This window comes from Rhizophagus irregularis, chromosome 13 (assembly GCF_026210795.1).
Source record: "Rhizophagus irregularis chromosome 13, complete sequence".
Lineage (NCBI taxonomy): Eukaryota > Fungi > Glomeromycota > Glomeromycetes > Glomerales > Glomeraceae > Rhizophagus > Rhizophagus irregularis.
This window is the reverse complement of record NC_089441.1, coordinates 4,520,984-4,535,804: the sequence shown is the minus strand read 5'-3', so window position 1 is coordinate 4,535,804 and position 14,821 is coordinate 4,520,984. Positions and strand designations below refer to the sequence as shown.

General features: G+C 27.4%; 4 protein-coding genes across 4 annotated transcripts; 3 read left to right on the top strand and 1 right to left on the bottom strand.

Moving 5' to 3' along the window:
• Window positions 1–4,720: 4,720 nt before the first annotated feature.
• On the bottom strand, window positions 4,721–5,963 carry OCT59_005605 (uncharacterized protein; the record flags this gene model as incomplete). The annotated part of the gene is made up of 5 exons (XM_066138458.1): window positions 4,721–4,726; window positions 4,808–5,050; window positions 5,311–5,379; window positions 5,448–5,797; window positions 5,897–5,963. 5 exons carry the CDS (start codon window positions 5,961–5,963, stop codon window positions 4,721–4,723), a joined length of 735 nt encoding a protein of 244 aa, XP_065997585.1.
• A 1,659-nt stretch (window positions 5,964–7,622) lies between these two features.
• Window positions 7,623–7,835, top strand: OCT59_005604 (uncharacterized protein; the record flags this gene model as incomplete). The annotated part of the gene is made up of 1 exon (XM_066138457.1): window positions 7,623–7,835. The coding sequence occupies one exon, from the start codon at window positions 7,623–7,625 to the stop codon at window positions 7,833–7,835; it is 213 nt and encodes a 70-aa protein (XP_065997584.1).
• An 85-nt stretch (window positions 7,836–7,920) lies between these two features.
• OCT59_005603 (uncharacterized protein) lies at window positions 7,921–9,423 on the top strand (the record flags this gene model as incomplete). Its single annotated transcript, XM_066138455.1, has 4 exons — window positions 7,921–7,971; window positions 8,050–8,283; window positions 8,578–8,588; window positions 8,793–9,423. The coding sequence occupies 4 exons, from the start codon at window positions 7,921–7,923 to the stop codon at window positions 9,421–9,423; spliced, it is 927 nt and encodes a 308-aa protein (XP_065997583.1).
• Window positions 9,424–10,781: 1,358 nt separating this feature from the next.
• On the top strand, window positions 10,782–11,404 carry OCT59_005602 (uncharacterized protein; the record flags this gene model as incomplete). Its single annotated transcript, XM_066138454.1, has 3 exons — window positions 10,782–11,125; window positions 11,262–11,314; window positions 11,385–11,404. The coding sequence occupies 3 exons, from the start codon at window positions 10,782–10,784 to the stop codon at window positions 11,402–11,404; spliced, it is 417 nt and encodes a 138-aa protein (XP_065997582.1).
• Window positions 11,405–14,821: the final 3,417 nt, after the last annotated feature.

The window sequence follows — 14,821 nt, the reverse complement described above, 5'->3', positions numbered from 1 at the left end:
TTAACAGTTTTAAACTTACTAAACTACTTTTAATTAAAAGAATAAGATTTACTTCAGCCAAAATGCTCAAACCATACTTTGAAATATATGTAAAAAAAATATAATATTTGTTTATATTTTAAATTATGAGTTATTTAATTTAAATGTATTTATATTTAAGAAAAAAAATATTTCAATTCTATTTTATAAAGTATTTAAAAAGTATTTTAGTAAAGTTTTTGAGGCAAAAAAATAATTATAACTGAAATAAAAAAAAAAATCTAAGTTAATAAATAAATATTAAACCGTAATATATAATCACATGTTATATATTAAAATCGAAAAATCCTATTACAAATAACCAAAAATTGGCAATTTCATGTTAAAAATCAGAAATATTATATTAAAATCAGAAATATTTATTAAAATCAGAAATATTATATTAAAATTGCCAAAAAATCAGACAGCCATATTAAAAAGGGCAAAAATCTGATTTTTATTTATTTGACCTGTGTATATCTGTAGAAAATACGTTATAAATATATGAATTTTAATATACTGTAGAATAATACGTATACCGTATCCTTTATTTACAATATTTTTGTGAACCGTATACAAAATACTGATATACAGTAGAAATGATATACGTTATAAACGTATGAATTTAATATATCGTATCACACAGTATGTTTACCGTATACTTTATTGTACAGTCAACTCTCTTTATAGTCACACATTTGGGACAGTCCATATTTGGTGATTATAAAGAGATGTGACTATATAAAAAATTTCTTATATTAGTATATCATAATTCCGGCCAAAAATTAACATAATTTTGGCCAAAATTATACTTAAAACTTTATTGTATCGTAACGCCTCCAATATTAATCGTAGAGAGATGATCTTACCGCCATTCGATTCGTCTTGATGAGACGGTTCTAATGGTATAAAATACATCGAAATCCAATCACTAGATTAATTTCCGAAATTAAAAAAATATTAATGGTTTTTGTGTAATAACTCTGCCAATATTGATCCTAGAGAGACGATCTTACTACCATTCGATTCGTCTTGATGCGACGAATCTAATGGTATAAAATACATCGAAATCCAATCACTAGATCAATTTCCGAAATTAAAAAATATTAAATAGTTTTTAAGTAGTAACTCCGTCAATATTGATCATAGAGAGATGAGCTTACCACCATTCGATTCGTCTTGATGAGGCGATTCCAACGAGCTATTAATCGTCTTTTTACAATCACTAGGTACCGAGATATTTAGCAAAATGTTAAATGGCGCAGTAAACGTAAATCAAGGAATATAATAATGCCGATGCTTAACATTTTGTTGAATAACTCATCAGCCAGTGATCGTAAAAGGATAAAACTACCACCATTCGATTCATCTCAGTGAGACGATTCTAACAAGCTATGGTACATCTTTGTATGATTATTAGATGCCAAGTTATTTAATATATTCTTTATATAACTGTGATTATAAACGGTTCTTTTTAATATAAGATTTTTGAGGATAGGTGTGATAGTGACTATAGATAGATTGTGACTATATAGGATAGATTTTAATAATAAAGTGTTTTGAACATTCAACTGGTGTGACTATATAGTAGAATGTGACTATAACAGGAGTGACTATAGAGGGAGTTGACTGTATTTTTTACTAAGCACATTTTGCGAACAGTATACTTTACAGAAACCTTGAATTTTTAAACAATACCGAATTGATATAATAATGATGTTAAATAAATATCGTGGCGATATCGATTTGCAAATGATATCATTATGATATCGCAATGATATCATTTCAATATTAATTCAATATATCGAAATGATATCGTAAAGATATTTGTTTGAAAAAATATCAGATCGATATCATTTCGATATTGTTATAACAACAATGAATTTTTTGAAAAATGGGAAGTAAATACGATATTAATATGATATCGTTCCAACATTAATTCAATATCAATATGATATCGTAAAGATACCACTTTATAATTATCTAATCGACATCAAAACGATATTAACGAAACATCAAATCGATATCATATCGATATTTCGATATTGTTATAACAATAATGAAAAATAGAAAGTAAATACGATATTAATATGATATCGTTCCAACATTAATTCAATATCAATATGATATCGTAAAGATATCACTTTATAATTATCTAATCGACATCATAACGATATTGATGAAACATCAAATCGATATCATATCGATATTTCGATATTGTTATAACAATAATGAAAAATAGAAAGTAAATATGATATTAATATGATATCGTTCCAACATTAATTCAATATCAATATGATATCGTAAAGATATCACTTTATAATTATCTAATCGACATCATAACGATATTGACGAAACATCAAATCGATATCATTTCGATATTGTTATAACAATAATGAAAAATAGAAAGTAAATACGATATTAATATGATATCATTCCAACATTAATTCAATATCAATATGATATCGTAAAGATATCACTTTATAATTATCTAATCGACATCATAACGATATTGACGAAACATCAAATCGATATCATTTCGATATTGTTATAACAACAATGAAAAATAGAAAGTAAATACGATATTAATATGATATCGTTCTAACATTAATTCAATATCAATATGATATCGTAAAGATATCACTTTATAATTATCTAATCGATATTGACAAATAACGAAACGATATCATTTTGATATTGTTATAACAATAATGATTTTTTTTAATAAATGCAATATCAATATAATATTATTTTAATATTAATTCAGTATCAAAATAATATCAAAATGATATTATCTATAAAAATATCAAATCAATCAAATATCGTTAAATTCAATTTTATAATATTTTAATAATTTGTAATCTAATTTAAAAGTTAATTTCAATAGATTTAAGTTACCGGTTATTTATTACAATAACAATTTTAATTACAGATAAAGTATACATTAGTTTAAATATTATATAACAGATAAAAAAAATATCAATAAATCTATAATAAACTAATTCAATAAATTAGAATTATGAGTTAAATTGGTGATGTAAGTCAAAACATTATGCCTTAATACTCCAGAATCATAACTCATCAACCCAAAGTTGAGGATTAACCGGGTACCTTGCTTTAGATTCAGCGACACTGCCCAAGTTGGATGGGGTGTCACAGGTACGCTTTAAGAAGACTCGCTACGACTCTATTGCAAAAAGGATAAGTATATTTGAAAACACCAGACATAAATTCACCTCAGAAGTTTGGCGGGAAACCCCTATAAACAACTGCAGTTTCATCATTACCAAAATCATTGAATTTAGGGATACAATGAAAAAGTTCATGAGAATGATGGCTTTAAAAAAAAATACAAATATATTCTCAACTTTGACAATTCACCCTTATTCTTTGGCCTGGAATTCTCATATGACTGCATTATTGTTGTTTGTAATTTGATCCATTGAATCCACCATAAATTGCCTGGCAAAGCGAACTTTTATTAGACAACTATAGCTTCATCAACAAACGTTGCAATGTGTTTGGACGAATGACATCCTGTTTAATAAATTTTAAATGGGCAAACGTGGACCTAAAACCCATTATAAGGTAGGCTGCAAGAAATGCAAAGCAACCTACCTAACCCACGAGTGGGTCTAAGGGTTAGGGAATTAATTACACGCCAAACACACACAAGTTGGTATGGAGTTAAAAGTCTTACAAACTAAAAATTATTTTTGCCACTTAATTCTCCAATAATCAATGTTATAAAAAAGTTACTTACGACTTAAGCCTACTTAATTATATATAAAACGACACTTCGAACAGACAGAGCTCATGATATATGAGAATATCCCATCATGCCTATTTTAACCTTTGATTAAAGGATTTTTGTTGCGTTAATTATATAAGCTTTACGCCTATATAACATAAGCTTACACCTATATAATTCAAGTCCGCCTTTTCCTATAACACACTATGCACGACGGCAAACGGTATAGGAGGAAGACTCTACTTTCAGAAAGAAAGTTTTTTTTTTCAAAAAAAAAAAATGTACAAATAAATAGCGGTTAAATAAAATAGTGGTTAAATTGACTTTTTAGAAATTAATAGGCCTTATAGCCTTATAATATACGCGATCATTTAATCAGACAATTTATTAAATTTGGTATTACACGAACTTGATCAACCTGATAATTGTTTAGTCTCTTTATAGGTGGATATTTCTTAAATTATCACCTGAACTTTTCAATTTTTTGCAGAATCGAAGATGGAAACCGGAAAAGTATTCTGATTCAGAATTTTTTTTAAGAAATGTGTTTGTTATTTTGTAAATTACCAGTCAGAATTGGCTTAAACTTTAAAGTTCTTACTTTACGCAAATGTTACGCAAATATATTCTTTTTGATCTGTATAAGAACGTCAAATATATAGAGATATTTAGGCCGTATATACTAAAGAAGAAACGTCATATAATAACCATTCCATTTTTAACAAAACAACAATTACTTTTTAAACTTGAAAATGTTATATCTTAGACAAACATTTTATAGTTTTATACATCCATTTTATTTTATATTATTATCACTCGACATTATGGTATAATGTTTAGAATAATGATGTTTCATATTATCATTTGCTTGTAAAATTTACTAAATTTATTCAATGTAATATCGTTATAAAATGCATAATTTTATAAAAAAATTAGAGCGTTTGCTAAGATTTATAACTATGTATAATTTAATATTATTATTAATAACTATGATTAAAGGATATGAAGTATCAGTACAGTATAAATAAAATAACTTACCGATAAAGAATCAACGATCTTATTTCCGCTCCTAGAAGGGATCGTTAATTTTTTGGTCATATTATCTAATTCTTTAACGGCGGACAAATTTTTTCTGTTCCACGAAACCTTAAAGGTTTCTCTTACGAAATCAACCAAGGTATTGAATCCTCCATTTCTTGTTAATTCTGAAATATTAACAGCTACAAGCTGTCGGCTTAAAATCTTTTGAACAAATTCTTCATCAACGTAATCTATAAGTTCCTTTTAAGATAAACTTCCAGTAGATGCTCTATAATTAAATTAATAATTAATACAAACAGCACTATTTGGTTAGCTACAAAACAATTAAATAAATACCTGTTTTTTCTTATTTCTTTAAATTCTTCTACAGAAGTTAAAATAATTTGGTTAAACTTATTTCTGAAATCGATAAAAAATTTTCGGGTTTTTTGAGGTAGCTTTTAAGCTTCGTTCGAATGTATTTTTATTTTGAAAATTTTTGTTATCAACTCATCAAAAACTTCACCACGCGGACTTCTTGCACGTAAAAAAAGACACTTGACACTTTCGTCCCATAGACGAATTTTATCCTAAAATATTAAAAATACATTATTTAAAAGATTTAGACATAATAAAATCATGTTAATTTAATACTTACGTCCGTAATTTTACTGGATGATGAGATAGCAACATCCGTATTGTTCATTTCTAGTGCCAATCTTAAAATTTCCGGATGGTCGATGAGCCAAGCAACTATTTCTAAATTTGACTTTGATTGAAATACTTCGGGTTTTTTATGATCTTCCGTCTTACTCTCATCATCATCATCATTATCATCATCATCATCATCATCATCATCATTACTTTTTTTTTCATTTACTACTATAACTTCTTTATCAGCAGATTCGGCAGCTTCTTTATTACTACTTTTACTTTTTTTCATCAACTGATTGGCTTTCTCAATGTCAATATCTCTTCTTTTTTTCGTAATTTGTTTTCTTTTCGATCCTATTATACATATTTTTGGTATTTATTAATTATTCTTCTTACATATAACTATATAAGCAAAACTTACTATAAATTTACAAAAGAGTTATATCTACATACCTCCTTCAACTTCCATTTCTTGATTATCATCAGACGATTTATTAGGTAATTTACGTTTAGTCGTCATAATATAAAAAAAATATGAGCGAAAAAAAAGTGGAACAACCTTTTTGTTTAAAAGTAGGTGATATTTATCGAGAAAATATGAATGAATAAAAAATGTAGAGCAACTTTCTTGCTCAAAAAAGTAGATGATAAATATTGAATGAACAAAAAAAAGGGCGAGGTTATTATGATATAATTTTGAGATTTTAGCTATTGTAATTATGATTGTAGTATTTAATTGGAAAATATACATGATCTTAATATCATTGTGTATCGTGTAGAATGCAGGATCAGTTAAAAATATCAGGAGATGGGAAAACTAAAAATTATGATTTCTAGAAGATCGAAAATTAAATTTAATTAATATAAATAAATTATTACAATATCGAATTTCATTCAGTGAAATTTTTTTTTACATGGAAGATTACCTCAAATCGATTTTACGGTTTCAAATTTATTATATTTTTCAGGCTATACGTGGAATGAGAAGAAAAATAATGGAAAGGTGAGAAGAAAAATGATCGGTAGAAGAAAAGGAGTGAGAAGAAATTAATGGAATATTACGTTTTGAATTTCCATTTTTATGTGTGATACGATGATATGCAAGAAAAAAAAATTTATAAGATCCTGGTACTCTTGACGGAAAAATAACTGAGCCAATGAACCATGTGATGATCCTATCTAACTAAGCCATATCTATTTAGTGTAAGCCTCTGGATTGATTACATAAAAAATAGATGGGATTTACAGTAGTCGACTTACAACGATATTTGAAAAATACCGATATATTGATTGAAATTGTGAAATTACTGATAGGAAAGAGTTTTAATACATATTGGTGTAATCAAATATCGGTATATAAAGTATCAACTATTCAAATAATACAAGTCATGTGCAACTAATCATTTGTTTAATTGTTCGATAATATTCCTAAAACGGAGTAAATTAAGATCGAATTAAGTTCCTTACGGTGTAAATTAAGGTTAGCTTAAAATTCAGTATAATTGTAATATATCATCGCAGTGTAATATGAAATATAATCAAGGAAGGACATGTGTGATTTAAAATATTATATTTTATAATTATAAAGTATAAAGATAACATTTTAACTCATTTTTTATTAATAGAATTTGTTTATTTATTTTTATTTATATATATTAATTAATGCAGTATTACTATAATTATATTTTTAAAATAAATTGATAAATCAAAAAATTGAGTGTATTCAATGTTAAATAAATTAATTAAAGATGATTGCATTAGAACTAAAAAATTTAGGCAAGATCGTAAAAATAAACTCAAAGAAATCAAAAAAAAATATGTGTGTATTCAATGTTAAATAAATTAATTAAAGATGATTGCATTAGAACTAGACAAGATCGTAAAAATAAACTCAAAGAAATCAAAAAAAAATTATGTGTGTATTCATTGTTAAATAAATTAATTAAGGATGATTGCATTAGAACTAAAAAATTTAGACAAGATCGTAAAAATAAACTTAAAGAAATCAAAAAAAAATTATGTGTGTATTCAATGTTAAATAAATTAATTAAGGATGATTGCATTAGAACTAAAAAATTTAGACAAGATCGTAAAAATAAACTCAAAGAAATCATAATAAATTTATTATAAATATAAATGCTTTTCTTGCGCTTTTAAATCAAAGTAATAATATTTAATAATGGCAGCATTAAACTTAAACGCAAATCTTCCAGTATACATTCAATGGCCCGATGACGCTGCTTTGACCTTATTTCAGCATCGTCGGGCCTATCAGCCCTTATTCACCACAACGAGGTTACATGATCAAAACCAATTATGGCGTGGAATTGCTCGTGATATACGAAACAACCACATATTCAGGCCAACTAGAAAACAATGTAGAGAGAAATGAAATGCACTAAAGTCGGGGTATGAGAATTTAGAGAGATTAATAAACAGAAATCCTGAAGGATATCCCACTCGTACCCCAACTTTGCATGACGAGAGATTCCACCAGGAACTCTCTGACGAGTTTTGGAAAGTGGAGCGTAAGTATTTATTATTTAACTGATTTTTTCATTAATTCATTGCATTTATATTAATACTTGCTTTGTTTTAAGCATTAGTCTGGGCCGCCCGGAGAAATAGGATGGATCGTAAGACATACGAGTATAGAGAGCGCAGGCGCTCTCGCTCCCGATCCCCCTACTACCACCGAGAGCGCAGGCGCCTCTCGTTCTCGATCTTCTCACTCAAGCAGCGGCGTTGGCGCTCTCATTTTCGATCTTCTCACCACTAAGAGCGCAGGCGCTCTCATTCTCGATCTCCTTACCACCGAGAGCGCGGGCGCTCTTACCAACGTCATTGATTTTTTATTTTTTATTTTATTATTTTAATATATTTTATTTTATTTTAATATTATGTTTTATTTTATTTTATTATTATATGTTTTATTTTATTATATATTTTATTTTATTTAATTATTATTATGTTTATATTATTATATGTTTTATTTTATTTTATTATTATGTTTTATATTATTATATATTTTATTTTATTTTCATTCAATAAATGACTATTTTCGATAATATTATTTGTCATAAATTGTCATTAACCATATACAGCCGGTATAATTGACCCTAAATTTTGTGTAGCTAAATCGGCAGTAATTTAACCGAATTGATTACTTAATTGCATTTTTTTTTTTTGCCGACACACTAATAGTATTTAATAAATTTAGTTCTAATTGATGAATTTATAAAATTCTAATTAAATTTGAATTATTTTAAATTGTTATAAAGATGAGAAGACGATATAGTCACAACAAGCCAATAGAGCCAATTTGAATTCGAAATCGGTTTTCTTACAGCAAACCTAATGAGACAACAGATTCTGACGAGAGAGTGGCAATTCGTTCGCCTGTACGTTCACCTGATAATGATAACGATGACATGGACTTTCAGTATGATCATAAAGATGATTTAAGTTTTCAAGACATTAATGATGACGATAATACATATGGATCAATTAATCCTCAAGACTACAATGATGAGATGATATTTTCGCAAGATAATGTCAATTCATCTGATACTGAAGAGGAAGAAGAAAGTGATAACGAATACAATTATGAAGAGGAGGAAGAGGAGGAAGATAATAATGAAAACAATGACGAAGAGGAGGAGGATGAAGGTAATAATGATGATAATAATAATCAAGTGGAAGAGGAACGTAATAACGATGAAGAGGAACGTAATTACGATGAAGAGGAACGTAATAACGATGAAGAGGAACGTAATAACGAAAAGGAACGTAATAACGAAGAGGAAGAAATACATCAAATCGTTGAAGCGTTAGATGAAGACAAGATACTGTTCTGCAATGGTCAATTTGCACCGTACTTTGATAATTATACAACTACGGCATTATTTTGCTGGCTTCAGAAACATAATGTTTCTACGAAAGCATATGAAGATCTTGTCGATATCATTCACAATTCTTAATTTGAACCTACCCATGTGGTAAAAAATATCCGAAGATTCCAATCATGGAGAAAACGTCTTCCTCTCCTACCAATAATAACAAAGTCTATTAAAATTTCACCAAAAAAAACTCCATCAACCTCACGAGGATCAAAACCTTCGTATCAACTCTCAATTAGTGAAATTATATGGCGTGTTCTTAATAATCTGATGCTAATGAAGCATATGTATTTTGGACCCGGCATTAATTCTGAAGAAAAATCAGAATTTTGGCATGGAAATTTATGGGGGGAATCCCCACTTTTTGGACAACACGAAATATTAATATCAGAAGGTTATAAATTAATACACTTTGATACAATTATAATTTATTATCATTGATAATATTTATTAAAGTTATTTATTTTTAATAAATAGTATTGTACCGATCTGGTAATTTTGTTTACTATCATGATGATAATGGTCAAAAAAATCTTGGAAGATTAAGATCAATTTTAAAAAATCATGATGGATATTATCAGTTACGAATTCAAAAAATTTTGGAATATAGTGATTTACCCGGAAATTTAAAAGGGTTACCAAGACAACGTCGTTCTATTACCGGTGAAGTATGGTTACAAGACGAACGATTTTTAATTATAATGACTTCTCAAATTTTAGAAAAAGTAACTATATTGATGACGTTTCAACATCAAAATATTCCTGATGGTTCATTGCGGATTAGTGAAATAATTTATAAATGTAATGACCGTTGGCACGTTCGTAATGTAAAGCTTTCATACCTACATCCATCTGATTACATTTCTATTATAAATCCACCATCATCATCTATGCCAATCTATAAGCTGTTTTTAGATCTTTATTATGATGATTTTGGTACATTTAGAAATGTATACCATTCTCTAGGTGGTGTTTATGTACAGTTTGGAAATATGCCAGCACATCAAAGAAAGCTAATAAAGAACCATTTTGTTATTGAGTTTATCCCATTTGGAGGAAAATTTGACGAATTTATGATACCATTCATTTCAGAAATGAAGGAATTAGAGAAAGGAAAGGTGATGACTGTCCAAGGACAAGATGCATGGATAATTGCTGGTTTAGGCATTGTTACGGCAGATTTACCTCAAGGAGAGTAACGATATGACAGGAGTCTAGGAGGTATTTTTTCAAATTTTAGTTAATAATATAATAATATAATTTTATGACAACTATTAAAATTTTTTAAAAAATAAATTTAAACATAATGCAAATAAGGGTTGTCGTACTTGTAAAACTACTAAAGAATCATTGAGTGCTACAATCAGGATATCGTAACAACATTACGTTATCATCATATTACAGACGAAGAAATCTTAAAAATTTCTCATGAGACTATAATGTCAAGAAGAGATCAACTTTGTACGGAATATGGTTTACGATCATTACCTAGTATTTTAGATAAATTAAAAAGGGAAAGACATTTACAGACGCCGCAGGATGTTTATCATGCTACTGCAGGAAAGATTGGGCGGCTACTAAAATTAACTTGTGAATTATTTTCACGAGAAGGAGAAGATAATTTTATCGAAATTTGGAAAAATTTTGAAATCCCAAAAAGATGGTCTCGCTTACCAAATCCGATTACTCACTACAATAGTTTTATGATGTCAGATTTACTTAGATTAGCTATGATTATGCCATTTTTGTTAAACCAGTTTTTAAAAGAATCAAGTATCGAAACGTAATGAAACAGCCATGATTCAACAAAGAATTGATGCATTTCGAGTTAGTTCAGTTCCAAAAATTATTATATCTTGTTGGATACATGTTGCAAAAACTATGAAAGCGGTTTTTAACAAGAAATTTACATCAGATAGCTATGAGGAATTGCAACAATGTCTTGAAGAAGAGTTTTCAATCCTTCCGAAAGGTATAGTTACAAATTTGATATTGAAATGTGAAATAATTTCAAATAATTAACAATATTTTACTTTTTATAGGTTTTTGTAAATTTTGTTAATTTACCAAACATACACGTTAATATGCATCTTTTTGATGCATGCTAAAACCTTTGGAACACTTATTAATACCCAAGTTGGTATAAAAGAAATGGTCCATCGTATTTTTAAGGGGATGGTACCAAAAACTAATTGCAAAAACATAGATTTAGATTTATTAAAGCGTTACAATACTTTATTTGCAATTCGACATTTAGCAGATGGTGGTATTGATCCAAGATTTAATAGATCTTGTACTGGATTTACAAATTCAAATTTTGGACAATTATTTTTAAATTGGTATGTTACAGAAGATAAATATTCAACTGAAGTAACTGAACAAGTTCAAGACGATGATGATGATACAAAAAGTAAGTATTTTATTGCATATAATATACATGTTTGATATTTATATTTACTAATCTTTTAATTTAGTTATATCTCCAGTAAACTTTATTTCCAATATTTCATTAAAAAAAAGAATGCCAAAGCAGGAACGTGATAAACTTCTTTTAACTTTACATAATTTTAAAACTGAATTGTTTTTATCTTATGTGGATATGAAGTTTGAGGCGGCACTTATAAACTCTTCAATTAGTTGGTACAAATTTGCATCATATATGATTGAAGAAGAAAATGGTATCCTTTCAAAAGTTCACCTACATCTCGATGATTTTATCACAATTTATGAAGAAGATCATGAAGAATCTTATGCAATAATCAAAGGTATCTTTCAACATAAGGGTAACAATAACAAATATTATGCATTTATTGTTGTAGATTGGTTTGAAGATACTATGGTTGAACATTTAGTATTAAAATGTCCACTTTACCGTCTCCAAGAACAGGAGATAAATGGAGACGTATTTTTCCAATTACTGTAATAGATAATGTTCAAAAAGTACATTTTATTCATAATTGTAATTCAGAAAGGTGCCAACTACCAAATCATGATACTACAAATAAAATTTGATAAAAAATAATTTTTATTTTACAGCCATATAATTATATTAATTATATAAATATAATAAAATAATTATTTTAATTTGTATCGTATAAAATTTTAACCAATAAAATCATATGCATGATGTAATAATAAATTAAAATTAACCAATTAAAATCACTTTAATTACATGCATGTGATATCATGCATATGATATCTAAAAATAGCTAAAATTCGCGTTTATTAATGAGATTTTTTTTGTTTATTTTCAAAAATACGCTTTTCTCTTGTCTTTTATATTAATACTTTACGGTATTTTAGTTCGTCTCTTCTTTTTTCTTTTTAAAGTATACTTTAATTATCTTTTTACAATATTAACAATACTTTGGGGACACTTTAGTTTATATATTCAACATAGTAAGACACCCACATACGAAAAGCAAGAATAAAAGCAAGAATAAAGAAAAGAAAATGTACCCGCCACTCACATACGAAAGAAAAGAATAAAAGAAAGGAAAAATGTACCCACCTACCCACATACTGAAAAGAAAAAAGCCATTTTTTAAATAAATAGTGGAGCTGTTAAGCAAGGTATGAAAATAGGATATACGCGTATTTTTCATATTTTTTTTACAATATGTTGTGGTTTGAGTATTTTTTTGTTAGACTGTGGTATAAATGTGAATATATTTTTCAACGGCCATGTATCTATTGCTTGTTAAATATATTTGCAATTTCTTTGTTAGACTGTGGTATTACAATATGAAGTGTGAATATATTTTTCAACGGCCATGTATCTATTGCTTGTTAAATATATTTGCAATTTCTTTTGTAATATTTGCTTTAGCCTGGAAGAAAATGTTGTAAAATAGGGCTGGATATTTATGGCATTTTTTGCCTTCCAATTACTTTGTCCGGAAGTAGCCTGACAATTTGTCGTTGTCCGTCAGTCGTAGCAACCAGCATTTTTTTACAATATTATGATTTTAAGAAACAAAACACTTTCAAAAAAATTTAAAGAAAAAACTAACTTAAAAATATTATCATTTTTATTATTCTTTACAAAATCCCGGAATTACCTGCTCTAACTATTATTTCAAGGTTATGTATTAAATTTTAAATATATTTTACAAAGAGTACATTTTATTAATCATGATTGTTTTTTTTATTTTATATATATATATATATATATATTTTAAAATTGAAAATGACGTATCCATCCACTCACATACGAGAAGAAAAGAATAAAAAAAAAGGAAGAAAAGAAACATACTCCACTCACCCATAATAATCCACTAATAAAAAATTATTATTATTAATGTATAATAAATAATAAACATATATTACAATAAAAATATTTTTGTGATGTTAATTCGGTGTTAATATAATATCATTACGATGTAGTTACGATATTAAAAAATGTAAAACATTTTTTGTAATATTAATTCGATATTAATATGATATTATTATGATGTAGTTACGATATCAAATAAAATTGTAATATTAATTCAATGTTAACACGACATCACTACGATGTGGCTACGATATCAAATAAATGTAAAATATTTTTAATATTTTTGCAATATTAATTCGATGTTAATATGATATCACTACGATATGGCTACGATGTGGTTACGATATCAAATAAAATGTCAAATATTTTGCAATATTAATTCGATGTTAATATGATATCACTACGATGTGGTTACGATATCAAATAAAATGTCAAATATTTTGTAATATTAATTCAATGTTAATACGACATCACTACGATGTGGTTACGATATCAAATAAAATGTCAAATATTTTTGCAATATTAATTCGATGTTAATATGATATCACTACGATGTGGTTACGATATCAAATAAAATGTCAAATATTTTGTAATATTAATTCAATGTTAATACGACATCACTACGATGTGGTTACGATATCAAATAAAATGTCAAATATTTTTGCAATATTAATTCGATGTTAATATGATATCACTACGATGTGGTTACGATATCAAATAAAATGTCAAATATTTTGTCAATGTTAATACAATATCACTACGACATGGTTACGATATCAAATAAATGTCAAATATTTTTGTAATATTAATTCAATGTTAATACGACATCACTACGATGTGGTTACGTGATAATATTTACATCGCATAATGATCGCAGCGATATCGCAGAGATATCGATCTAATCAATGTCGATTAAATACAGTTACGACTAAGGTTGCTTGTCTAAACCTCTTCAAAATCCTACGATTAGTTTCGTCAAAATTTTACTATAGATTTATTATAGTTTCGGCAAAGTTTTGGCAGTTTCGGCATTTATAATAAGTTTCAGCAGTTTCGCCTTTCTCCAAAGTTTCGCCAGTTTTTTAATATAACTTTAATATAGTTTCAGCAGAATTTCGCTTTTCGGCGAAACACCATCTTGCCTAAACCTCTAGGTTTCGGCAAGCAACCTTAGTTACGACTAACTTAACGATGTCGAATCTA